This window comes from Syngnathus acus, chromosome 2 (genome assembly GCF_901709675.1).
Source record: "Syngnathus acus chromosome 2, fSynAcu1.2, whole genome shotgun sequence".
Lineage (NCBI taxonomy): Eukaryota > Metazoa > Chordata > Actinopteri > Syngnathiformes > Syngnathidae > Syngnathus > Syngnathus acus.
In genome coordinates, this window is record NC_051088.1 from 7315058 (window position 1) to 7342136 (window position 27079).

A 27079-nucleotide genomic window follows, 5' to 3' on the forward strand; every position below is an offset into this window, starting at 1 on the left:
GTCTGGTGTGCCAGTATGTTGACCAGCTGGTGTTATTTTATCACCTCCCACTCATCACTCAGTGCAGCTCCTTATCAGCACAGATACAATATATCCCCTTCCAAAAATGCCGTAACAGTGAGTGAGGCCAATTCCAGGATCTGCCACACAACTTAATATTATCAGTAATATAACGCTCTACGCATTTGCAGTAAGCAGGTAAGGAAACTGGACTGAAGTGAATATGACGTCATTTTTATTTGCATCCTTAGCGAGAACAGCATTCAAGCCTGCGGGCCACTGTAATTTTTTGTGATACTTTTCGTAGCTCTTCAGTCAGTAATTTTTTGGGGGGTTCGCCCTCGAGGTTTCTCCCTTGGCAGCTAAAGTGCATTTAGGTCAGAAGATTGACATGGCCAGTCTAAAACCGCCTTCATTCTTTCCTCTGATGAACTCTATTTGTTGTATCGGTGATGTATTGGGGCATCGTCTAGCTGCCAATCATTTTTTAAACCGCAGACTGTACACATCTGGGTTAATTTTGCTGTTGCCATTATGTTGTTAGGTAGGCCGGTAGGAGTAACTAAGTATAAATATTTGGCACTATTTATTTAATTTTTTTTTCACAAAGTTGGATGCATACAATTGCCCCAAATATCTTGCCAAGAAATAGACTTCATATATAGAGGGAATTACGTTTTCCATTCCCACCTCTTGATTGATTGAGGCAGTTAATATCGATGCTTTTCTGGATCAATATTTGTTAATCCTTAACTACTTCAAGAAAACATCCAGATCTGTTTTGAATGCCGAGTGAGTCGAAAGCGAGAAGTTGGTACAAACTGGACAAATGTCTTCTGAGTCACTCACCAGGAGTCAGACCAACAGGAGACTGTGACATGGTGGGAGGAAAACATGTTGTTGTGTTCAATCCCTCAGAATGCAAAAAAAAGAAATGCTGTACACGCCTACACAGTGGCAAGGGAGGAACACGCTAATTAGCACACTCACCTTCTGCTCCTGTGTTTTTGCATGTGTGCATGTATGCATGCGCGTGTGCATGGACCTTACGAAATAAGTGACTAACCCTGGTGGTAACTGTGCCAAGCACCCATAACACACACCAGTCCTTTCAGTACTGAAAGGTACATAATGTTCGCGACAAACATGCACACACAATTTGATCTATCTATATTTGTCACTTGTTCTCAACTGTTGTCACCCACATCTACCGACTGTTGCTAAGTCGCGCCCCACTTTCATACGTAGACGTAAAATGAATAAATAAATAAATAAATGAGAACAACAGCCTTTGAAAACACACGTACAGTGTATGAGAATTTTGAACATAACTATACACATGATTTCATGTTTAAAGTTCCTTACAGGGCACATTATTGAGAAAGTGAGGATGACGGTACAGCAAACAAAATATTATATTAACATGAAATATCATAACTGCAGATCACAATTCAAAATGCTATCTATTATGTATACATCAGAGAGAAACAAATATGAACACATTCTGTTAATGAAGCGATTACGTTTCTGATACATGCCTGTCAAAATGTAATAGCCCAGCCAGGCATGCATATTAAAAAGTAAACCTGCAGGGATTCTCTTCTGTTTACCATGGAGGTCTGATTCTATAGCTGCGACAAATGAATTCCACATTTACGAGAACCCTACCTGTCAATCTTTGATAAATTCAAGGTAAAAATATAATTAAAGCTTTCCTGAAATGAACATTTGCAAACAGCTACAAGAGTTAGTGTGTCTAACATTGGCAGAATAAATAGCTTGCCATTAGGTATGTGCATAAAATTTCAAAGGGTAATAAATTTACAAGAAACCAGCATTTTTACACAGTCTCTATTGATATATTTTAGCTGAGACACAGATTTACTAGAAAGTGATGACTATTAAAAAGGAGTAAAAATGCACCAAATTGTTAGAACCTGTGCTTCAAACTTTCATGATTCTTCAAACTTTCTTAATCTTTATCCTGTTTTCATATACCGTAATTTTCGGACTATAAGTCGCTCCGGAGTACAAGTCGCATCAGCCATAAAATGCCCAAAAAAGTGAAAAAAAAACATATATAAGTCGAATATAGAAATTAAGACAATTGTGGGTATAGTATAATGCATAAAGATCAACTGTACTGTATCTGCATATCAATATTTTCTGATTGACTTACTATCTTACTCACAGTATGATTTTTGATAAGATATTAGAGTTTCATGAAAGTAAAAGGACTGCAAGGAGAACAAAATGGGATGCCAAACCAAGGAGAACAACTTTGATTGGGTGTGGCATCTTGGTGAGCTGTCATGGCAACAGCAGGACAGACGTAAGAGATGATGGCGGGTGGCCATGAAGTCACAAGAGGAAAATATATGTGCCACGTCACCATGGGGGAAAATGTAAATCAGGTTTCAAACATACCAACTCCCTTGATCAACAAAGCAAACCATCCCTTGCCCTGAAAGGCCAAGTAACAGTAATAATCACAATAATCACACATAAATGATTTAGTAATATTTTTAAATTAAGGGTTAGGTTCAGCAACAGGAGGATTTTCTATCATAGCTATAAATTACAACGCAGCGTAGATGGTATTGCATAAGCTTTTACAGGTCAAACTTAAAAATAAAAATTATCAAAAGACTGACGTGCTAGGGGACAAAACAGGAATGGCTATTTAAATCGGCATCAAAAATACATTAAGGGACACATAAAGGTAGGCTATCTCTGAATAAAATTTGCGTTTGATCAGTAATATTTTTGGAGTAATGGCAAGCACAATATCATCTTTGCCTTGCTCAAGAATCAAGCTGGCCCAGTAAGTGCGCATCACAAGTAACAGCACAAAGCTGAGGACAGCTTTCCGGCACCCTGGTTGCCCAGGGGGGTGAGTTCCCCTGCAAATAGGACAACTTTGGAACCACAATGCTGCGTCATTAACATACAGTACACCTGGATTTTAGTCTCTCTGTTACCAGGAAGATAAGTTTCACCAACCACATATCCCGAAAGTGACTTTTAGGCCTAATCCGCCTGCACAGTCTACGTCTAGTCGGGTCAGTTATGCAAAGTGTTGCACAACTGCTGAGGTAAAAGGTTTTATAAGCAAAAAATGTCAAGCTACAACTCCAGCCTTTTTTGTTGTTGTTGCATGATTAATGCTTCAATTAAATGTCTATTTTGGGGGGGGGGGTGGTTTAGGGCTTGCGGACTAACCTAGACAAAAATACAAATACAGAATGAACCCATGGGGGATACATTCCAGTCCCAAATGCTATGAAGAGCAGATAAAAACATTTGCACACTTGATTTAAACACCCAAACAAATGACTAAAAGCTACTTTCGAAAAATGAAATAGCCTGGGATCCTGGAAATTAAAGTGACTTAGTATTCTAAACTTCCGTGGGTTGATACACTACATCAGCATACCTGTGTAGGCCGCGTTAATATGTCTTCTTAAACCTATGATGAAGTTAAAGCACTACATAAGTGCATTAGGTTTACCATGTGCCATCAAATAAATTTTTTTGGACTATAATGTGCTTTTCAGCAAGTATAATTAGTAGCCCATTCAAAATGTCCCAGGACTGGTTGGTTGATGACTTGATGATATAACGTCTAGTCAACACAGATTTTGGATGCGACTCTGAGCTTTGGCAAACATTTGAAATGTATTCGAACATTTCTATGTACAGCACTTTGGTTAAGTTGTGGTCATTTTTTAAAATGCTCTATGAATAAAGGTAAGTTGATTTGAGTCGAGTCCATTTGTGTGCCCTTGAGAGGTGGTAGCACAGACGAAAGATCAGTCAAAATAGACCACTTGCAAACTCACCTAGTCGCTGATTAGCTGGTAACGACCCAACTAAAGATAAATATTTACTATGTGTGTATTTGAAAGAAACAAAATGCTCTCTGTCTCACTGAGTTTAAAACTTGAACATGAAACATGAAAGCAGTAAGTGATATTTTTACGAGTTGAATAACAGCAAGATAAACAAACGCCAGCATCCTTACAATTCAGGTACACTCGTTATCAAAATCAAACAATCGCTGAGCCATTTTTTTCAAAGGTACTGTAAAATGATTGACATTATATCCAAGCATCTTTTCAATCCAAGTGGCTTTAATTTAATTTTTAATTTCAATTTTTTTTCAGCTTTAGCTTTCTTGGCCAACAGTTTAGACACAATGAAATGACAGTAATCACTTGTACTCACCAGGTATCTCATCATCCTCATCATCATCTCCAGTATCCTCTGCCTCTTGGTCAGTGATGTGGCACATTTCTGGCTGGCCTTTGCTGCCATTCAGCTGCTGCTCCTCTTCATCGGACATCCTGTTGTGCTACCTTAGCATTGCCGCGAGACGCCTGAAAGAAGACAGAGTGTGATTGGCTGTCTCTTTGTATCCATCCATCGAAAACGATGAACACTTTTCAGCCCACGATCCGCCCAGTGATTGGGCACAGATGAGACAATAATGGAGGCGAGGTGCTCTCAAGACTTTCTTGGGCACTTAAAAAGCTCTCTCTGATGGGGGCTAATGACTCTCTCATGCTTTTCTCCATTGTGTGGTTGCAGTCTTGAAAATCTCCATGACAAGGCTGATACAAAACAAACAATTTTGGGGCCCTCAAAAATGCTATATATTATCAAGGGAAACAACTCTACTGTCTAATGTGCTTTTTGCCCTGATGGTGGCAATGAACAAAAAGGCGTGGCATTCATCATAAACTGTCACAACTGAGAGAATATCTTATCAATGGCAGAAATTCTTCTGGTCATGTCTATGTGGACATCTCATAAAACACCTTACCGTATTTTCCGCACTATAAGGCGCACCGGATTATAAGGCGCACCTTCAATGAATGGCCCATTTTAAAACTTTATTCATATATAAGGCGCACCGGATTATAAGGCGCATAGAATAAATAACTCAACGTTGCTCAAACGTTAATGCAATCACAATATAGTAACACTCGAAATAGTGAAAACAATAACAATATATCAATAACTCAATGTTGCTCAAACGTTAATATCACACAACACACAAAATGAACACCTAAAGCTTACTTTAATAAATTAGTCCTCATCCACGAATCCATATTAGTCCATATATAAGGTGCACCGGATTATAAGGCACACTGTCGGCTTTTGAGAAAATTGGAGGTTTTTAGGTGCGCCTTATAGTGCGGAAAATACGGTAATTTAAAACAGTTAAATACAGCTTTGAGCTTCCTGCCATCGTTTTGTGAAAGCATAAAAAAAATGACTCTAGTCCACTTACCTTCTGTGCCTTGAAGGTTGAAAAGAAATTCAACCAAATTACTACGTAGTATCTACCACTGTTTGAGCATCATACAGTAGAGTAGTGTTGGCTCGTGAGTGAACGATTCGTTCAAAAGAACGAATCCTTTCAGTGAACGAGAGTGAACGAATCACTTCCTAAAGTTTTTTCAGTTCATATGACCAGTAGGTGTCGGTAATGCGCATTTAAGCTGGTGCCACCTCGCCGTAAAACAAAACGAACGAGTCGTGAATTGCATTTCCCGTTCACCAACGAACGAATCTGTGAGTGAACAAATCAGTGAGTGAGTGATTCGCATTTCCAGTTCATCGCGAGAACGAGTCCATGAGGGAATGAATCCTGACTTTCCCGTTCGCGAACGAGTCAATGGGTCAACTGCCTTACTTCCCGTGCATCAACGGATCAGTCAGTGATCGTGTTGCGTCTCCCTCCTGGCGTGGACTATGTAAACCAGAATGTAGATTTACGATTTACCAAGGAAAGAAAGAACCAATCACTGAAACACCACTTCTTTTATGCGCGTTTTCTCCAAGCTAACGGCTAACTTTATTGCATGAAGGGATGCGCCGTTATGCAACAATGGGGAGATTATGCTTCTCTTTGGGTAATCTTGATTTTATAGTAGTTTTTAAATAACGTGTATGCATATAGACGCCTAAATATTGTTATCCAATATCCATCCATCCATCCATCCATTTTCTGTACCGCTTAGTCCCCACGGGGGTCGCGGGCGTACTGGAGCCTATCCCAGCCGTCATCGGGCAGTAGGCGGGGGACACCCTGAACCGGTTGCCAGCCAATCGCAGTGCACACAGAGACAAACAACCATACGCACTCGCACTCACACCTAGGGACAATTTGGAGTGCTCAATTGGCCTACCAAGCATGTTTTTGGGATGTGGGAGGAAACCGGAGTGCCCGGAGAAAACCCACGCGGGCCCGGGGAGAACATTCAAACTCCACACAGGGAGGGCCGGAGGTGGAATCGAACCCGCACCCTCCTAACTGTGAGGCGGACGTGCTACCCAGTGCCCCACCGAGCTGCCCACATCACTACAGTAGAGGGTAATTTCCCCACTGCAGGACTAATTGAGGCTTCTTATCCTCGCAAAAAAAAAAAAAAGGAGCAAGCTTTCAAAAATCACTTCCAGTGAAACGCGGGACATAGACAAGGCTAATATCACCTGCCAGAATACCTTGTGTAACATTACAATGCACCAGTGTTTCTCAACCTATTTTCATCCACGGCACACCTTTTCATTGGAAAAAATCTTGAGGCACATTGCCAACAAAAATCTGTTAGGTGTTCCACCACCTTCTATGTTCAGATTAGGTATATTACAACGAAAGACATTGTTAACGTGCTTTATAAATAAAGTCCTATATATGTATATATACATATATGGAGAGAGAGTGGAATAATTATTTTTAAATTTCATTTCTTTTTTAATTAAAGTGACAATTTTTAAAAAAGGTTTTAGTGTAAGGCATAAACTATTAAAAGTGATTGTGATTAAAATCCAAAAGAATCAACATGACTTTGTTTACTGTTTTAGACTAACTCTATAAATATTGCGAGAAAAAATGGTTGAGAAACACTGCATTACACAACCAATTGCATAAGTGGAAATTTGACAAAGTTTTTTTTTAACCACAATCATGACTCCAATCAAACTAGACAATCCAGATAATTTTAAATCCAAGGGTCGAATTAGAACCTGCTTCTTTACTGTGTAATAACACACCGTACCGAGCCTTGTGTAGGGTAGGTGTACAATATATGTAACCATTTGACAAGTGAAAATCCTTAACTGAACCAAATGTGGGCAGCAGTGTGAATTATGGCCGAGGTTCACAGTTCCACCCTCAAGCCTTTCTGCTTCCCTGCTGGTGAAAGAGTTTTTGCCAAGGCTTCCGTCCACATTTTTAAAAAAAATGGCCACGGGTCTGAATGTAAGTTGGCATTGTGTAATGTAGCATAACCTGTTTGCAAAATATGTACGCATTTGTAAATAAGAGACACGGTAGACTGACACCTGGGTCTAAAACGCAACATGAGCGTATAAGTTTACGTTGCCTAATGTGCCAGAAAACTGCAAATTTCAAAATGTATTTGGCCACCTCACTTCTGCACACATCAACCTCAAAACATATGACAACAATCGCACCAATATTTTGTATTTTATGGAGAAATCATTTTCCTCAAAAAATAAAATTGGCTGTTGAAATATATTAGCATGAATGAACCTGTAAGATTGAATATTGCAAATTTCTTTCCTCAACATGGCCATAGTGCTTCCTGTGTGCTGATCCTGGCCAGACTTTGTTGACTTTTAAAATGTGTTGCAGGACAATAAAATACAAGCTGTAGGCAAAAAATGGCCCTCTGCTGACTTCATCAACACAAAAATGCTGTTACGCAATCCTGTTAGACTTCCCATGAATGACATGTCACACTCAATAACCAATGAATATGTTATATTTAGCACAAGGAACAAAAGGGAACAACTCTACAGCCACCTGCCTCACAGCAGAGACGGACGGCAATGTGAAACATCCACTTGTTTTCCTGGGTGGGATAATGTCAAACTATCATGCAATGCCCTGGCATGTGTGTAAATGTACTCGAGGGTGATGGGAGCAAAATGGAGGGGAAAAAGTTTCATCATGTCACATCTCAGTTGATTGCACTTATCATTATTATCAAACCACGCCGAAATTTTAACAGCCGGTATGTTGTAACTGTTGCATGTATCGAATTCCAATGACAATACAAAGATTAAATAAATTTTATTTAAATTATTTTTAAAAAATCCATCTACCCGATTATGCAAAGTTTATTCATACAATAGTCAAGTTTACTTATATAGCAAGTCTCAAAGGGCTTCACATGTACAAAAATTAACAATTATTCTCAAACATCCCCCGATTTTAAACTCCCAGGAGGGCAAGGAAAAACTAAAAAAAAAAACTACTAGGGGAAAAATGAGAACCCTTGAGAAAAGACCACAGATGGGAGGATCCCCCGTGCAGGATGACCAGGCTGCAATGGATGCAGATAACTATGCAGGATAGCACAATCAGGTAGAAGGTCTTTGGTGTGCCTACAACTCGCTAACATTCATATTTGTCATGATTCAACATGACCAAAAATAATTATTATCAACTATTGTATCTAGACTGGAAAATAATGTTGCATCAATAATGTTCTCCAGCTTTAAAACTTACCCTCCACCCATTTTTGTCCTCATTAGGACCCCGGGGGAGTTAAAGTACCCCAGCTGACTTTAGGCAGGAGGTGGGAGTTGGACTGATCAGCAACCAAGCGTAGGGCAAATACCGTTCACACACCTATGGATAACATGGAGTCTCGAACGAACCTCACATGCATGTTTTTGGAACGTGGGAGGAAGCCACTTGAGTGTAGCCTGACTTCAGACAGCAATATGAGGTTTGGGGGTTGGGTTTTGATGGGGAAGCTGGGGTGAGGGAGGAGGCTTGTCTGTCTGCTGTTCTAAGAAAAAATTTCACCATGGGAAAGTGGGGGAGGTGCCAGAGAAGCACAAATAGAAGTTTTTTTATTCAACAGTACAAGTCGACAATGACAGCTGACTTTTAGAATGAAAGGTTGAGTTGAGGCTATACAAATCCGGGTTGGCCAGCATTACAATTACAGTAATTAGATTAAGTTAAAAATGAAATCAAACTAAAAATTATTTAAGAAGAATATATTTTACTTTATGGTGTTTCTTTTAACTCAATATTCCGTCATTAAAAAATAAAATCAATATCCATTTCGGAATTATCAAACATAATAGAAGATACTCAGTTCTAGCCATTGTAGAAACTGAATGGGCATGTTCCCATTTTGACTTGACGGGGAATACAATACAATACAATTGAATAGAAAGGAGGACAATACATCATTAGGCATCAGCGGTGCTGCCCAAGTGATTGACATGAGAACTTCTAAGACCGAAATGCTGTCCAATCCCGGTACATTCACACCATGCAGAAATAAGGTAGAAGATGATGACTAATCCAAAATTAGCATTAAACGCCACTCTTTAAATATTGCAAGATTTGATCAAGTTTGACAGAACATGCATTGCTTTTTAAGTCACAGGAACATTTTGTGGCACACGTTCTTCCTGTTCAACATTGCGAACATCAAGACTCCACGTGTTAGTTGAAATGACAGGAGTGTTGCTACATAAGTTATTTATTGAAGTGTTAAAAAATGTGGCTTCTGAGGTGTCAGTACGAAAGAAAGTGGGGAGTGAAATAAAAGAAATGATTAAGGGGGGTGTGAACACAGCTGCTTGCATAAGACTGCTTACATAAGGTCTGGCTAATAATGTCACCGTTTTGCTTACTAGAAAATAAAGTTATATAAGGTGTGTGCCAAGATACAAGGACGTGCCCCACAAGTAATTGTCGACCTCATTTGATTCATTTCCCTTCCTGTAACATCCCAAGGCGCGCTGTAAAAGCTCTCCAAGGAGGATCTCGTCTACGTCAAAAGTACCAGGAAAAAGTCTTGTTAAATTTTCAAAATTAAGAAAGAAAGAAAAAAAAACACTATCCATACCGACTTCCCATTGGAAGGAAGTGAATCAAAGCAAACCTCACCAGCTGCCCTTTCGAAATATCTTTTTATAAATCGCCCACTTATTTTCTCATTCTGATATCATTAAGGACACAGTTGGATGCAAAGAAAGTGGTCACGCCCCACAACACCCCACTCAACAAGCTCACAGATAGGAATTGGTGCTCATAAAATGGATCTTGTATAACAAGGCTTGATGTATTAGGTTGGCTTACAGCTTTTAATAGCTTGTGTAAGAGAATTACACAATAGTGAGGCCCTGCTGGTGCTGCACACATGCTAAGCTATATGGATTCAAAGTGCAACGTTTTTGTAGAAGCAATGTGATGCTCACAAATGCTGTGTTGTGTCTTATACTTTAATGTTGCATCTTCTGGTATAACCTGCATAACGTGGAAAGTCAATTGTGAGACCTTCACTCCTGCCCTCTGGAGGTTACTGCTGATGTTACTAACAGTGTTGCCAAGGGTAGAAAATGGAGCGCATAAGCAAGAATGCACCTTATGCATTGCATTCCATTCCATTTGAACATGCCTTGTTTTATGATGTCAGCACATTTGTCCAAAGCCACACCTGACCTAGAAAATAACTCTGCTGCATTTGTATTGAAACCACAGCCAAATACTTTCATATACTTTTAACTTTGAGCCCGTAAGATGCACAATTCATACAGGATTAACATGGATCAAACAGTAAGGAACATAGACACAAACATGCGCATGCACACACGTGACCTGGATCAGTAAAAAACGCTGACCTGCATCGACTTGCTTCAGGGGATATTTTTAAATAGATGAACACCTCAGGCCAGCCTCACCCAGGCGCCTTCTCGTCCAAACGCCTCATTTGTGTGGCAAAATAAACCAAGGTTTCCTTTTAGTATATAGTACAGCAGTCTGCTGCGTTGTGAATTTAGTCTTTAGTTACAATGCATAAAATTCAGTCAACATATTGTGTTGATTTTCAATCTAAAAAGCTGCATTGTGAAAGATGACAAAAGTCAGCAACCTCAAGTCAAACATCCCAAGGCCATTAGGGAGTGGGGGAGGGCTCAGAAATCACTAAGTAAGATGTTCGGATTGGACTCTTCTGGCAGCCCTCCAGCCAATCACTGATGACGCTGAGGGTTCATGGAGGTTGTTTAGGGTTGGAAGGGGACACAAGTAGGGGAAGGGTCTTCCATGGTATAGGTGTTTATTAACCATGGAAGGGGCAGCTGATCCTTTCGGCTGCTATATAGAATCTGGGGGGGGGGGGGGGGGGGCAAATGCACAACGGCTAAGCGAAACAATCAATCTGGAATATTGCAGAAAAAGAGAAAAGAAATAAAGCAATAGATGAAGTGACTTACATCGAATGCAAGAAAACTAAGTTTTTGGTGTTCCAAAGTGAACCAATGCTGGAGATGAAATTGATAAAGTACATTGTTTGTTTGTAATGACAATTGGCTGCTCAAACAAAAACATGGTGTGATAATAAGATAATGGCTCTGATGTTACATCAATTAATCTGTACTTAATTAATGGTGTTCCTTACTCTCTTAAATCGCAAGTCATTTACCACTCACTTCTCAGATTTTCTTTCCTTTAATGTCAAAAGCCATGATTGTGTGTGTATCTGTGTGCACGTGTGCGTGTGTTTGTGTGTGCATATGTGGTGAATGTGGTGACACGGCATGCAAACCAGTTGCTCTGATTGTGTCTGGCAACTGTGCAGGATTTGAGTTGCAAATTATTGTGACCATTCATGTCACAATCACAGAGTTTGTAGATTGTTCGAACTGTGTTGACCACACACAAAGACTTTAAAGCATTAATTATCCATCCATCCATCCATTTGCTGAAACGCTTATCTTCACGAGGGTCTCAGCTACTGGAGGCCAATACAGTACTTGAACTAGAATAGGAAACCCACTAAACAAAAGTGCAACCAGAAGACCAACCAGAAGTAGAACCAGAAGAATAATCAACCAGGGGAAAAAACATTCATCTCTCTCTCTCTCTCTCTCTCTCTCTCTCTCTCTCTCTCTCTCTCTCTCTCTCTCTCTCTCTCTCTCTCTCTCTCTCTCTCTCTCTCTCTCTCTCTCTCTCTCTCTCTCTCTCTCTCTCTCTCTCTCTCTCTCTCTCTCTCTCTCTCTCTCTCTCTCTCTCTCTCTCTATATATATGAAGGGCCATTTTATACATATATACATATATACATATATATATATATATATATATATATATATATATATATATATATATACATGTATATATACTTAAACTTAATTTAAAGAGTCAATACACAGACAAGAACTTGACAGTGCTTGCTGTTTGCTGTCCTAACTGAAAAAAAAAAGCACTCTGTCGTATAGCATGGCTAAAAAGTTGACACACATTCAAGTTGAATCAGAATAGGGTCCATTTAATGCGATGTATAACAACACGAGGGCTCCAAGTAGATATGCATACCTTATTTTGTTGGGCCCTCAGGAGTCTGTTAGGTAATCTGGCAGACAGAAGGGATGCGATTAAACTGCATAATGAGGGGAAAGGCCACTGGGGAAAAAAAATGCAGCGTGATCGTTTGTTTCATAACCCTGGAAAGCTGCATCATTGCACTGCGGACTGAGGGCGCCGAGGTTGCAGCCGCTATTTTGTGAAGCCTAAACAGACCCCAGTCTACACACAACCATGCGCACACCCGCAGACGAAACAAGCCGAATCGAAGTGTTTGCATACGGGCAAACGTTTCTCACCTGCCCTCCCGCCGCTGATCTGCTGCGATTCTGCTCCAAACAAAAGAAAAGCAAATAAAGGGTGTGCAAGTGTAACGTCAGGCAAGGCTGGAAGGCTTGTGGGCTTCCAGTCATTCATCAGTTTTTTTGTTACCACAGGAGGCAGGGCAGCCCCCGTCCACCCTGTTCGGCACTCAAACACCGGGACGAAAGTTCCGGAAGTACACGAGCAACCAAAAACCAGCACCGAAGCTACATGATAACATGCTTTTGTTACTTTTACTGAAAGAATGTGCATATTGTTGCATACTGCGCCTTATAGTCGTTCTTTTTTTAAAAGAATTGTATCCACGCCCGTGCGTTTGTGTGTGTGTGTGTGTGCGCGCGCGCGCGTCTGTGCATGTTCAAATGTCCCAATTTGACACAACCACATTTGCAATCTTAAAAGTATTTTCATTTCATCCATTGAAAGGAGACCTTTTTCCAAGGGCAGCCTGGAGCACTAGTGATCATCTCGTCTGCCTCTCAATTTTTAAGTTCAGGGTTCAAACCTCAGCTCAGGCCTCCCTGTGCAGTTTGCATGTTCTCCACGCTCAAAAATCATTAAATACTATATTCTCTAAAGGTGTGATTGTGTAAAAGTGATTACTAACAATTTGACAATATAAAACCAACACAAATATGTTACATGGAAAACAAAATAAAATTAATTAATTATGTATGCTGTGGGTTTTATTTTTATCCCTCTGCTTTCACAGATAGCACCATTTCTCAAAAGATTGGCAGTCACGAAATGTGTTTCTACTTTGGGATGGTGAGCTATCACTTTGAACTAAATCATAATGAAGTATTCAACTATCTACAAAGTGGACTGTCATGACCAGAAACGTATAAGAAATCAGATTGCTCTGATGTCATAGTTTACAGCTCAGGGACTCAGGCCATTGGATGGATGGATGGATGGTTAAACAAAAGGTTAACAACAGGCACGGATCCAGGTCCTCATTAATAAATAGTTTAACGATGCAGAAAACACACACAAATGAGCCAAATAAGATTCTGATCACACTCTGACTCACTCTACCTGCCACAAGGTTATATAAGTTACCTGAAATTTACTGTGGTTTCTGAACAGTTTAGTGGGCACAACACAAATGCTCATGATAAAAACCTTGCCATTAGAATGAGATGACAATAAACAAATACTCAAACCGGTATACAGTGCACTTGTAACGAAAACACAGGCACAATCTGTTTTCACTTCTCGACCCCTACTAGGTCGATCTAGTATTCGTACACTGTCATCTAGTGGTCAAAATGCGTGCAGCTATTTACATAACAGTGAATGGTGCAATTTGGTCGCACAAATAAGTTGATTTTTCTTTTTGCATAGTTTTCTGGTTAATGAGTTTAATAAATACGGATTTATTTTTTCTTCATGACAAAATATGTATGTTACTTCTGTTTTCCTCTACAGTCTTTACACATACTTATTTTTTCCATAATAACAAAATCAAACCAGGATTGTCACCGTCACGCTGCTGTGGCTGCCTCACATTCCGGATTTCCGCTCTGGCCACCCTGTGTGGAGTTTGGTGTCACTGTGCTTGTGTGGGGTTTCTCCAGGATTTCTTCAACATCCCCAAAACATGCATGTTAAGTCAATTGAAGAGCCGAAATTGTGGTGGTGTGAATACTTGTTTGTTTATGTGACCTCTGAAAGATTGGCGACCATTAGAGGTTTTGTTGCCCCCTTTTCCACCAACTTCTTTAACTGTTGGCCTACTTTCATTTAATAACCCCATGGTATCAACTATTTGGTATAGTTTTCTCTTCTGTTTGATTTGTCATCTATAGCTCTACTTCTCCCCAATTCTCTCTCTAATTCTTTCTTCCTTTATTTCAGATGTTCAACCCATTATCCAAGCAGTATATCTGAACCAAGAGATTTCCATCAGAGCGGGCCTGCAGCCAGACGCTCGAGAGCAGAAAATAGCATTAAATGACAGGGTAGATTGTGTGGATGTTTTCCGATATGAATGCCATGATATTGATTAGATATCTGTGGAGCGACGGAGGAGATGGACGTCACTGGCTTCTCAGGAAATTGAAAGTGTTCAGGTTTAGACTGGCTTCTGTTTTTCCTCTTTCCTTTATGTCTGTCTTTATCTGCCTTTGTCTTGCAGAAGATATTTTAAAAGTCAAACTGCACAATGCCAACAGCAATACTGCTCGCAACCTAATCATTTATTCATTACATGATTAACTCGATCATGCATTTTTACATACACAGTTGTTAGGGTTATGTGCACTTTACATGCACTCTGAACCCTTACCATGCAATGACTGAAAGCAATTCCAATGCCGAAACAAAACGACTGTAGTGTAAACTGTGCAGACCACTTTTGTACACTAGATGGAGACACCAGTCCTGAAGGTCTCGCTCTCTCCTCTCTCACACTTGCTCTCCTTAATTTAGGGAAATGCAGTATGTGTAAAAATAAAACTGCCTCAAAATGCTATCGCTGATTTTGGTCCTGGATAGAAATGTTTGTTTTAGTAATTCACTCTATTAATTTCCAGCAAAAAAAATTGATTAAAAAATAAGAAATATAAAGGCATATCTAGGTCAAAATTCCTCATTCCTATTCAAGATAAAATTCCTAGAACACACCGAATTTGAAAGAGTCTATAAAAGCTTTTCTTGGTCTCTTCTTTCTCTACAGTTATTTCGGGTAGGTTCCACTCTTCCATCCTGAAGAAGCAGCACATAGGTGTTGGTAAGATAGCATGATGTCGGCCAGGCTTTTATGCTAACATTGCACAATCTCCGTGTGTAAGAAAGACAAAAGTTCTGTGGTAACATGCAGTTAAGGCTAAGGCATGAGTTATTGCTCTTCCTATCCTTGTTAGTGCTTCAGTGCCGCTTCAGCGAAACACGGACTGATCTAGGTCATGGCAGACAAGAAGTCACAGGACTATTAAATGAGGGGGAAAAAAAACCCTGACACTGTTTTTTGACAAGAATGAAAGTAATGAGACCAAGTCATGGTTACCAAGTGAGGGCTTGTTCAAATGTAAAATCAGCACTTGTTTGATATGGGTGAATTCAACTCTGGACTACCTTGTTGCAAGTTTGGAACTCATCCAAACCGAGGTCATCTGGATTGAATCATTGAATCGAAGCATCTGGACTTCTTGGTTGTCAAACAACTCCAGAAGATACACCCGCAAGAGGGATACGTTAAATATATTGTACATGAATCTAAGATTCTGACTTTAAAAAGCCCTCAACAGCCAAGAAGTCCAGTCATTTCTATTCATCATATGCAGAATACACTTGTTGCTATTTTTTTTCAAATAGTGAGTTTTGCAGAGAAACTAACAATAGTAGAAATAGTGGATCCAAACATCTGCACAAACAACTACGTAGTTTTATTTTTTTCTTGTCTGGGCTATGCACTCAGAAGAGAATGTTTTGATTCAATCCATCCATCCATCCATCCATCCATCCATCCATCCATCCATCCATCCATCCATCCATCCATCCATCCATCCATCCATCCATCCATCCATCCATCCATCCATCCATCCATCCATCCATCCATCCATCCATCCATCCCTCCCTCCCTAGCCCCCTCGCTCCATCCATTTTCATTTCCTCTTGTCCCTTCCATCTCTTAGCTTTCCCCTCGGTTCTTTCATCCATGTCTTATTGTAGTTTAATAAGTGTAAAGTTTTAAAGCTTTTCCTCTGATTCCGCAAACAAAAGTGCTTCTCTTGGGCATGGACACAATGTCGACGAGAGCAGAATCTTTCCCATCACACATAGCTGTAACTAATTTTGCATTTAGGTGGTGAAATTCTTTGGGATGTACTGTTTGAAGGAAACGGAGACTGACACTTTTTTCTTTGGTGGCTTGGGCGGTGGGGTTTCAGGTTTCCTATGAAGCAACTGGCTTAATAAATTGTTAAGTGCAGTTAAATGTCAACTCCATTCAGATATATTGAGAAGGCCAACATAAAGAGAATCAAATAAAGGTTAAAATGATGTTCTTGTACTTTGGATATCGTGTATTTTTCCTTAGGTAATTTAGTTTTTTTCTTACATTACCAAGGAAACAGACGTTTTATTTACAGTTTTGCAATCAAGCATACTCCATTCGCAAGCACTTCAAAGTTTCAAAAATGATTCTTGTTATGTCATTAACAAAGAGTGAAAGATGGAATTGTTGTATCTTTTTGTCGCTTATTTGTGGCAATGAGCTCAAGTGCAAGAAAAGGAGTTGGCCAGTGAAAGTGCTGATGAGGTCTCTGCGGCCCATCAGTCATTCAATTAAGCATTCACAGTTGACCAATAGTGTTTTATGTTGCTCAGAGTGAAGTGGAAGGCTGGCACGTTGCTCGTTTTTAATCTCTTTAAGTAATCGGCCCGGCAGGCAGGTCAATGAGTCCATCATGTCAAAGTGATTGACTCAACGCTAAGGTTAGAGGTTTTTGGTGAGGCTTCAAGGTTGGAGTAGTTCTTTCAACATGGCGCACTGCAGAGATGCTCCTTGGCTGCTGTCTATTAACATTTGACCCTGGCATTATGAAGCCTTAAAGAAGACATTTATGCATTCTTTTTTAAAATTCAAATCTTTTGAGTAACGTGTGTTTCAGCCGTCACTTGAAAGTGGCTCTGGGTCTTCAGCTAATTATGCCATGGGTGGAGCAACTCAGTGAAAGCAGGCGATTGTTGTTGCTTGTCGACTGTAGAACGTCTTGCTCTCAGACTTTCAGAAATAGGCAGATAGCCAATGATTTGCTCAGTTGTTTAAGTTCATACTTGATGGGTGTGCAGGCACCGCAGTGACTCTATTTGTATACAAGCCTTTTTAAAGTCAAGCTCTTTAAAGACCAAGCCACTCACCTTTCTCTTCTCATTGGCCACCTGGGACGAGATTGTCATCCTGCCTCGGAGTCCTCGGAGTGGAACCGCTGCAATGAAAAAGGGCCAATAAAGCCACAATATTACGAATAAAAATATTTGCTTTCTTAATATTTGAACATTTTGGTATAATGTAGTCCAAATGTTTAAAACAAATCAGCTTTTTTACTCGTGCATGCACTAGTCAATGCCACGTGGCATTGTGGAAAAAATGCTAGGGTCGAGCGTATTTGCTAGTACTGTTGCACAAATGTGTTCGAACATACTCGTGTACATTTGCAAACGTACGTTTCACTGTATTTGCGAGTCAATTCTTTTTAGTCCACAGTGGTAGCTTCACGATGCATAAAAATTCGCATTGTAATTGTGAAATTATTTAATTGCAATTGTTATTTTGATCTAATACGACCTTTTGTTAACAACAACTTTTATGTTTTAAATATGTTCGAAATAAAGACATATCAATAAATCAATCAAACATTACATCATTCAAACTGCTGGGTCAAAAACAACCCAATTTCGCTTAAAAATTGACAGCCCTTTTTTTGTACAAAACACCCAAAAATGCATTGTTCATTCATTCATTGTCTATTTCTTTCTAGCTTTCTTTCTTGCTTTTTTTTGTTTTCTTGCTTCCTTGCTTTTTTTCTCTCTCTAGGAGTCACATTCTAACTATAGCCTCTCTTGAACTGCAACGTGTGACTCCGTGAATCCAATCGCACTCTCTTGCGCTACCTATCGGTTGTATTCCCCTCTGCCCGGACGGCCCAAGCGCGCTCCCGTCACACGTCAGAACCCAGCCTACTGGTGCTGAGGCTGACGGGGAGGAGGAGGATGATGAAGACGATGGCGGTGATACAGGAGCAACGCTGAGTTCGCTCTCCCTCTCCTCTTTTTCCCCCTTTCTTATCCCGGTCCATTCTATTTTGGACCACATGTATTTCAATTAAAAGGGCATCTTAGCGACACAGAAACAGAGACAGCTCAGACCGATCGGACGCGGTAGCGCTCTTCACCGCCCGCCTGGCTCCAGAGCCGAGACCGAGATGGGGAACGAGGCGAGCATGGAGGGCGGCGGGCAGCCCGGAGAGGCCGGGATGATGGGCTCCGTGATGCCCGGAGGACCCGCGACCGCAGGGCCGGGAGGACAGCACGTGAAACCCGTCAATGGCTCTGCTGCCGGCGGAGGGATGGGAGTCGGAGGCCCCGGGATGGGGATGACGAGGTAGGGCCAGTGGTTCCGCTAAATTTTGGTCTCGTGAAGAATGCACATACGAATTGGAAGGTTGCCTCAGGAGGACATCCTTGCGGTGTGACAGATACCACGGTGGAACCTCCTGCCACCCCACCCCCCAAAGAAAAAACAACTTGACATTGATTGAAAACGGTTGCTATAGCAGCCACTACCCGAAGCCCATCATCCGCCTTCGTATTCGGTGCTGTCATGTGCTGCGATGGTAGTATTTCCCCTCTTGCGTGGTGCGTTGGACGGACCTGGCGTGACCAGCTGCAGAAAAACGCGCGCGCGCTCGACTACACGACCGCACTCACTCACTTCCTGACGCGCACGCTTAGGCGAGCCACCGTGTTTGTCGTTTCTTACCAAATGCAGCATTCGTGCACGTCACTCATGAAATTTTGTTTTGTGTTTTATTCTAGAGGTGATCGACATGTGACTTTCGTGTCGTGTGTGTGTGTGTGTGTGTGTGTGTGCATGTGCGCGCGCGTGCTTCACGGGGCTTGCCTTGAATGCGTGGGATGTGTGTCATAGTGGTACTACGTATTGTTAGGGGTTAGAACAGATAAACTCAATTGCACACCCCTCTGATGGAAATAAGAGATTTTGCAGACCTGTAAATTTCCTGTCCATAGAGGCTATTGCCCAATGCATCACTGAGCATTCCCAGCTATGTATAGTAAGACGGGGGAAAAAAACCCCGCTTGGACGCAATCAAGTTGACGTGTGGAAATAATGCAGAAACAGGATAAGCATAAGTAGTAGATTCATGTTACATGTAGGCACGCCGTGTGCATGATTGATTCTCACCCCTCGTGAGAGAGGGTGCATATAGGAGCGACGACATGGCATATCCATCATTATATAACATAGCGACTCAGAGGAGGCATGATGACAGCTTAAGCTGCCTTCTAATAAACGACAGTTCAGACGAGGCATCATAGGAGCACGATTGCATTTGAGACAGTGTTGCTTCTATCAGATATGTTGGAATAAAGGTTTGCATAGCGTGCAGCGCATCACATTAAGTATTGATAAGACAGGATAAAGAGGCCATGTGAGCAGAATGATCACGTGCAAAGCGTGTTTGCCTGTACCGGCCCCTCCCCTCTTCGTCTCTCGTTTGCAATGCCTGCACATAGTCCTCCTCTCCTTATGTCCGCCTCCCTCTTTCCATTTGAGCGTCCTTCTGGAGGGAGGATGCTTAGATTTCCTCTTCTTTTGCTCTTCTTTCCATCACTCTACTCATCCCCTCCAGCTACATTTGTGTGGTCATAGAATGGAAGCATGAAGATGAAAGAGTATCATGTATTCTATGTTAGCATGTCAGTCCGTCCATTCAAATATAAATAGCGCTTTTCTTCACAATGGTCGCCCGAGTTGGCGCTTATCTCACCTGACTTTAGGTGAGACGTGCATTTTGACAAACGAGTCTTCACATTGCAGTGGTTCACAACTGTTATTACCCTAGGACCCGCATTTTCCTGTTGCCACAAAGTCGTGACCCAGTTTTATAGATGTCTGAATAATAGCCTTCAAAAACATTTGTTTGTTAGCACAACTTCATGGTTACATGTTGAAAGTGTATTTCAGAACATCTTATTACAAACTGAGGATGAGCAAAAAGAAGAAAAAAAAGAACAATAATGTAAAATACTTAATTGCTTTGGCTCCATCTGAAGAGCCTTGGAGAAGCTATTCACATAATGTTGGAGGTTGCATCTGCACATGTTCATTTGTGCTGCACCGATAGCATATTTATCTCTTTGTGTAACGCTGCGTCAAAGAAGAAAAACGGTTGACATCTTATATATTTTCCGGCACACCTTGTATGTCTTGATCATCGTAATGCAAGAGCCCCTTAAAATTTTGACAAGCTGCCTCGACACACTGGACCTCAAGCATGTTGCATATGCTTGCTTTGTCCACGAATTCGAAAGCTGAATTTGTGCTTTCTGTTACTATAGTCAGATGGGAAAGACCCCATAAAAAAAAAAATCTCTGTGAAATGTCAACCTAACCTCTGTGAGTCACGATTCACAAAATGAGATAACATTCTCTAATGGTGGATGCAGCAAGTGAAGTTTATTCTTTGTGAGGGTCACTCCATACAGTGATCCTGGTATAAACTGACAACAATGTTTTCCACAAAAAACAAACAGAATTTGTCAGTAAGTTTGTTCACGCAAGATGGCTGCCCTCTGGCTTCATTCGTGAGAGGCCTTGGCAGTCCAGGTTATTACATACGTTTACGATGTGCTGTCGAAGCTTGACTCCCTGCAGATTTTCAACCAATCACAAGCAGCCTGGAAGTAACTCCACCTCCCCGCTGCTGTATTGGTCTTGTGCAGTCTAAAGTGCAAAGATGTAAGGTTGGAAGAGAGTGATAGAGTTATACAGAGCTGAAAGGGTAAGAGTAGTGAATAAAGGGAAAAAAAGAAATGAGGCTATGGAAAAGACCACTTTCGCAAGGGCATAGAAATAGAGGAAAGTGGGTGGGAGGAACAGAGGGAACGAAAGGCCAACCATGAAAAAGCCAACTGAAAATAAAGTCTGACATATTATCATCAGAAAAATAAATATCACTAATATTGCCAAAGAATATCTCCTGTAGTACATTTTGATGTTTACAAACATTATAGTTTTATATTCCAGAGCTCCATATAGAGGCTCCAGCGCATCCACCAGCCTAGTGAGGGATAGCAGAAGAGAAGATGGATGGAACTTTAATGTTTTAACAGAAGTCAGGTTTATTTGTACGGCCCTTAATCACAAAAGAGTCTCAAAGGGCTTCACAACCCCACAATTGACAAATATTAACGACATTCTCTCATCTAAACATTCCGAAACAAAGAGATCCACTCAACAAACATGCTTGACATTCTTGGCCAAAAACATTTAATTTAGCCACAAAAAAGTATGCAAAAATAAGGTAGCTTCATGTTCAATTTTTTTTCTAATTTCTAATTGAAAAACAAAGTTGACTGTTTTTGTATGAATCCAACACAAGGTTCATAAAGTGCATGAGAATAACGAAATTGAAAATAAAAATGTGTTGTGATTTGTTTGAAAACCTTTTGCATTATATACTGTACATTTGTACGTGTACAATATGTAGTGATTTTTTTAAACTCTTTGGCATTATGTACTGTACATTTTATTTTTCATGTGCAACTCTATATAATAGAGAGGAGAAATAGGAAAAAAATATGCTTAATAAATAACAAATAATGTTATACTGCAATGAAGGTGGAGTTGCAGTTAAAGTGAATAAAGCAGTAATTTCTTAAATTTATATATTCATAATAAAATGTTCCAATCAATCGGTGGTGATTTGGGCAAGACTGAAAAGTGCGTAAAAGCGCAAAACAATGGAGCCCTAATTTTCTTCAAGTCGGAGCCGCACTAAAATACATAAAAGGCACAAATAAGGATATGAGAAGAATGTGTGAAGTCTGGATTGGCGTGGGGAGAAAATGAAGACGGGAATCAAGAGCAATGATGTCCAGATGGCTCAGTGAAAGGAACTTCGAGGGAGTGAGAGAGAGAAGGAGAGAGAGAGAGAGAGAGAGAGAGAAGGAGAGAGAGAGAGAGAGAGAGAGAGAGAGAGAGAGAGAGAGAGAGAGAGAGAGAGAGAGAGAGAAGGAGAGAGAAAGCACATATGGAGCAGAACATTTGCTTGCTGTGGTGTCACGTGTTCATGTTCCATCTGACTCAACTCACTCATGCCGGGCTGGTTTATGCCCACTTTGTTGTCTGTATTTGCATATGCCCATATGTGATCTATATCTCTGTGAACATATAATCATGAACAAATAGAAATAAATCACAATCACAAGTTACAAGACTGGAATTTGTCAAACTGTATTGTGACAAGGGAGGAACACTGATTAGCACGTCCGGCTCACTGTGCGGAGGTTGTGGGTTTGATTCTGGCTCCAGCCTTCCTGTGTGGAGTTTGCATGATCTCCCCGTGCCTGTGTGGGTTTCCTCCGTTTTCCTCTCACATCCGAAAAAAAAGCATGGTAGGCCGATTGAGCACTCCAAGTTGCCCATAGGTGTGATTGTGGGAGCAAATGGTCGTTTGTCTATGTGTGTGCCTGCAATTGGCTGGCAACCAGTACAGGGTGCAATATTTATTGGGACAAATAAGTCAAAGGAGATCATTTCCTGCTGCACCCTAAATGATGTATGTTGTAACTCTGAGCCAAAAGAGCAACCTTGTTAAGTGCTGTTGCAAATTGTATTGCAAAACAATTCGACTGCTACACAAAATAAAAAAATATATATTATGCTTATTATTTTGAACAGTTTGAACTTTTACATTGGTGGAGATCTAAAGGCCCTTGCGGTGCCACGCATTTGCGTTAAATCCTGGTGATATGTCGTCAGGTGGTTATTCAGTGCAGTTATGTAGTTTGTGATTATTTCGCTGCTTTACCACAGAAAATGAACAGCACTGTTCACAAAGAAATGTGTCAACTTCCCATGACTTCCATGTTTGTTTCTGAGGCTTATACGCTGCGCTTGGCTTCTTTTCTCCCTCGTTGCAGTTGTGAAGGTCACGACGTGTTTTCTCATTATGTCGACCAGAATTTGCCGCTCGTTCACATGCATGTACGCTTTGCCATAGCTCGGAAAGTATGCAGCCAACATTGCCGCTATACAGCTTATTGCGTTGACTCCCATTAGCCTTTCGTCTTGTTTTGTGAAGCACTTTGACAAATGAGTTTCAGATTCATCTATTTGCTTTTCCAGAACATTACACTGATTTACCACCCTGTCTGTCTCTTCGCCCTCACTGTGGTTTACCCAAATTTAAAGTAAAATTATCCACCAACCTCATCATTTCTTTCTTGCCAAGAATTTGAATTGCACAGCTGTTGATATTTTTCGTATTTTAAATGCACTGCATTCACATTTTTTGGTACTAATGAAGTTGCAATGTGATTATTACAATGCATTATGGGGCAGTGGAGTGTGGCTTGTAAGCTCACCATAGAGTTGGCTCATTGGATTTTTCACACACAAGAAAAACATCTCCACTTGAAGCAATACAATGGACTTAATTAATGGAAATACATGCCTTGCATGCTAAAATATCCCTGCAAGAAAAATGTAGCAAAACATCCTCCTTGAGTCAAAAGTGCACAATCAATCCTCAAAGCTCAAGCTGAGGTAAGTAACAACAACAAAGAGTATTTCTGAGCACATTGAGATGGTCCCTTAGCAGCAAAGTGACACTTAGCTCTCATGGCTCCCTTTACTGTGAAAGGATTGGCACCACCGAAGACAAAAATGGAATGTTATTATAGATTTATTTATTTTTTTGGCGGGGGTAAGTTTTCAAAACTAGGTCATTTTGTCAAATGTGTTCAAAGGTTTGCGTTGTGAATGAGATTTATCTTCACCATCTCCCAAACGGGAGTCCAGCTTTATGCCGACTTGTCTGATTGTGTTAAAATGATTGACAATTCAATTCAGTTTGAACACGTGTGCATTGATCCAAAGTATCTCCAATGAAAATGAATCAGTGAACATGTCAGCTTTTATTTGAATACCAATGCATTTCAAATGTTATTGGAAATAAAGGTAAGCTAGTGTGCTTCTTCACTACTGGTGGGGTGCGGTTGAGCAAGGCAGTGTCCCCCATTGCTCAGCTCAAGAGCTGCAACTCTGTGTGCATCCCTTTCACTGTGACACACCTGCATGTGTATCATTTGGTTGCCCGTGGCGCGTATAGCGCAGAAATATACAGCAGTTTGAATTTCCCCATGGGGAAAATAATAATAAAAATAATTTAAATGAAATGAAAGTAGAGATGCCAACCCCTTCATGACCTCTCTGGGACATTTTTTGTCAGTATCATTTTGGTTTTGATAGGAACACTTGCATCTCAGCCAAAACAAACACACGTCATCATAACACTTCCAACACTTATTTAAATGTTCAAAAGTAGTAGTTTAATGCAAACATTTATTTTACTAATACGTGTTTTCTGAGATGCTAATTACATTTTTCGGTCTAGATCTTTGATTAATACACCTTGCATGAAAACTAATGCAAATGCAACTTTATATCTTAAGAGTTCCATTTTATTTTATATTACATTACCACCACTAGAAGAAGCCTCTTTATGTTGTTGCAATACCAGAGGAATTCAATCACCCAGATTTTGACGCAAATGAGGGACACGGTGCGGCTTAGCTGGGAAACGTCTACTTCCATCCCAGCGTACAAAAGTGCAAACACCCTCCTTCCGCCAAATTCCACCAGCACGACGCCTAGCAAAACCAAAAGAAAGAAAAGTTAGCTCTCCAGAAGACTTGCTTCAGGAAGGAAAATTGGACCCTATATCTCTCGGCTGATTTGTGAACGTTTTGGAATCCCACCCAGAGGAGCTGGACGAGGCGGCTAGGCAGATGCAAGTCTGGGCTTCCCTGCTTAAGCCGCTGCCCCCGCGACTCGCCCTTGGATAAGCGGAAGAGATTGTTTGGATGGCAACTCAATGTGGCACATGCATGGTGGCGCAGAATGACAGAGATGTCGATTTTCAAATATGGTGGTGCATGCTAAGCATAATCATTATTTCAGACCATCCCTTTCTTCACTCTGCTGCACTTCATTGAGATCATTTTCACACCTGCTGCCATTTGTTATGGCTTTTCATTTCAGGGTCCAAGGCAGTTGAGTCACTCTGTCTTGCCCGTCTGGCTCATTCATTTTCTGTGAAAGGCCGGCTAGCAAAATTGTCAGCCTGTTTGTGGTGTAAATCATCAGGCTGCAGTCAAATGCGTAAATGTTGTTTTTCCTGGTAATGTAATTGCTGCCCGGATGAATGGCCTGGATGAATGGCTCTGCATTATGTGCAACAACTTGTGCTTGGGTCTTTTACAATGCATTCTTCGACAATTATTATTCAGAAGCAACGCAGAAAACAGGCTGTCTCAATAGTCATTCAGGTGGTGCTTCTATTTACTTTCCAATTAGGTCCTTTAGATTGAATTTAGACTAATGATTCAATATTGCGATCCTTATCATGTTTTTTGGGCTGAGTAAATTATGAAAGGGCACGTCATTAACATTAGCCTTTAGTTTCTTTTGCAAACAGCCTCATGGTTCATTGAACAATTCTGTTTATTTATGTTGCTAATGGGGGTAAAGAAACAGAAGAGTAACTTTTGGCTCCAATATAATGTGAAAGCTATCCTGGCCGGTCCACCAATTATTAAGGACCAACAAAGTCGATCTGGTTGCCATGGCAATGTTCAAAATGTAATTTTGTAAACGACTAAACATGACTTCAAAGTTCGAAAGACTTTGAAATATTTTTTTGCAATCATACGTCTTGTCGTAATTTAAAGACTTCATTTGCATAGAAAATTGGTGGATTCCCCGATATTTGTCCACGGAGAGTTCCAGCTGTGCATTACGTAGTATTCAGTGATGCTATGCACATCATGTTTTTTTCTCAAGACAACCACTTGCAACCCTTGACAAATATGATGTCATCATATCATCATATTGTATATCGGTAGTGTACGTTTAGTCCATTCCATACAAAAGATCTTCCATGATTACTGTGGAGGTTTTATAGTTTCTGAAAAGGTGCGGCTTTATGAAAGTGCACGAAAAACTGAGGAAAGGCATCACTACCGATTAGATGTATCAAATTGTACCACAAACATGTGAGACCGATGCAAGATTGACTTGGATTATTTCCTCCTTGGCTGTGTAACCACTGGCCAGTAGATGAGTCAGCTGATGCAGCAAAGTGAGATGGAAAAGATCAATTCAAGCAGCTGCAGCACCACTAAAGCAGATAAACATCTTGCTCATTTCCTCTCCCATTTTATACACACGGCAAAAGATTGCAAAGATGGCATCATTGTGTTTACTTTGCTCACATCAAACTTGTAACCGCCTTCTCAATCCCGAGACGTGAGCAGGACGAGGCTCTCTTGTCAAAACAATAACAACACAATCTTCAATCCAGCTCTTGTATTGGATCTCACAAGATTGTGTAGACGTGTTGCTGCTGCATTTAAGTTTTAGACATTAACTATTTTTTTCCAGCTGTGCACTAAAGCTTATCCTTTTCTTACTGTACTGCGGTTCCCTCACCAGCTTTTTAAGCCTCTTATTCTGTCTTCTTCCACCATCACCCAGCTGCCTGAATTAGTGGCGCTTTGAGCTTCTTGTTGAGTCACTCTATCAAATACACACATGATGAGACAGTGTGCACACAAAGCATACATCGCAGAATTCC

General features: G+C 40.7%; 2 protein-coding genes across 3 annotated transcripts in view; one reads left to right on the top strand and one right to left on the bottom strand.

Moving 5' to 3' along the window:
* Positions 1-12836, bottom strand: part of LOC119116882 (helicase ARIP4-like) — a 38631-nt gene extending 25795 nt beyond the window's left edge. Inside the window, exons 1-2 of one of the 2 annotated variants that reach the window (XM_037242590.1) lie at positions 12665-12836; positions 4228-4379 (exon numbers count right to left, since the gene is read on the bottom strand). In XM_037242590.1, coding sequence (XP_037098485.1) covers positions 4228-4345 — 118 coding nt within the window. In that variant the 5' untranslated portion in view covers positions 4346-4379; positions 12665-12836. Of the gene's footprint in view, positions 1-4227; positions 4380-5296; positions 5379-12664 lie in introns of those variants that run through there. The other variant, XM_037242600.1, reaches the window with a different exon arrangement.
* Positions 12837-18332: 5496 nt separating this feature from the next.
* bsna (bassoon presynaptic cytomatrix protein a) overlaps positions 18333-27079 on the top strand; it is a 68087-nt gene continuing 59340 nt past the window's right edge. The window contains exon 1 of the mRNA XM_037245964.1: positions 18333-18798. Within this exon, the coding sequence (XP_037101859.1) occupies positions 18620-18798 (179 nt within the window). The 5' untranslated portion in view covers positions 18333-18619. The remainder of the gene's footprint in view (positions 18799-27079) is intronic.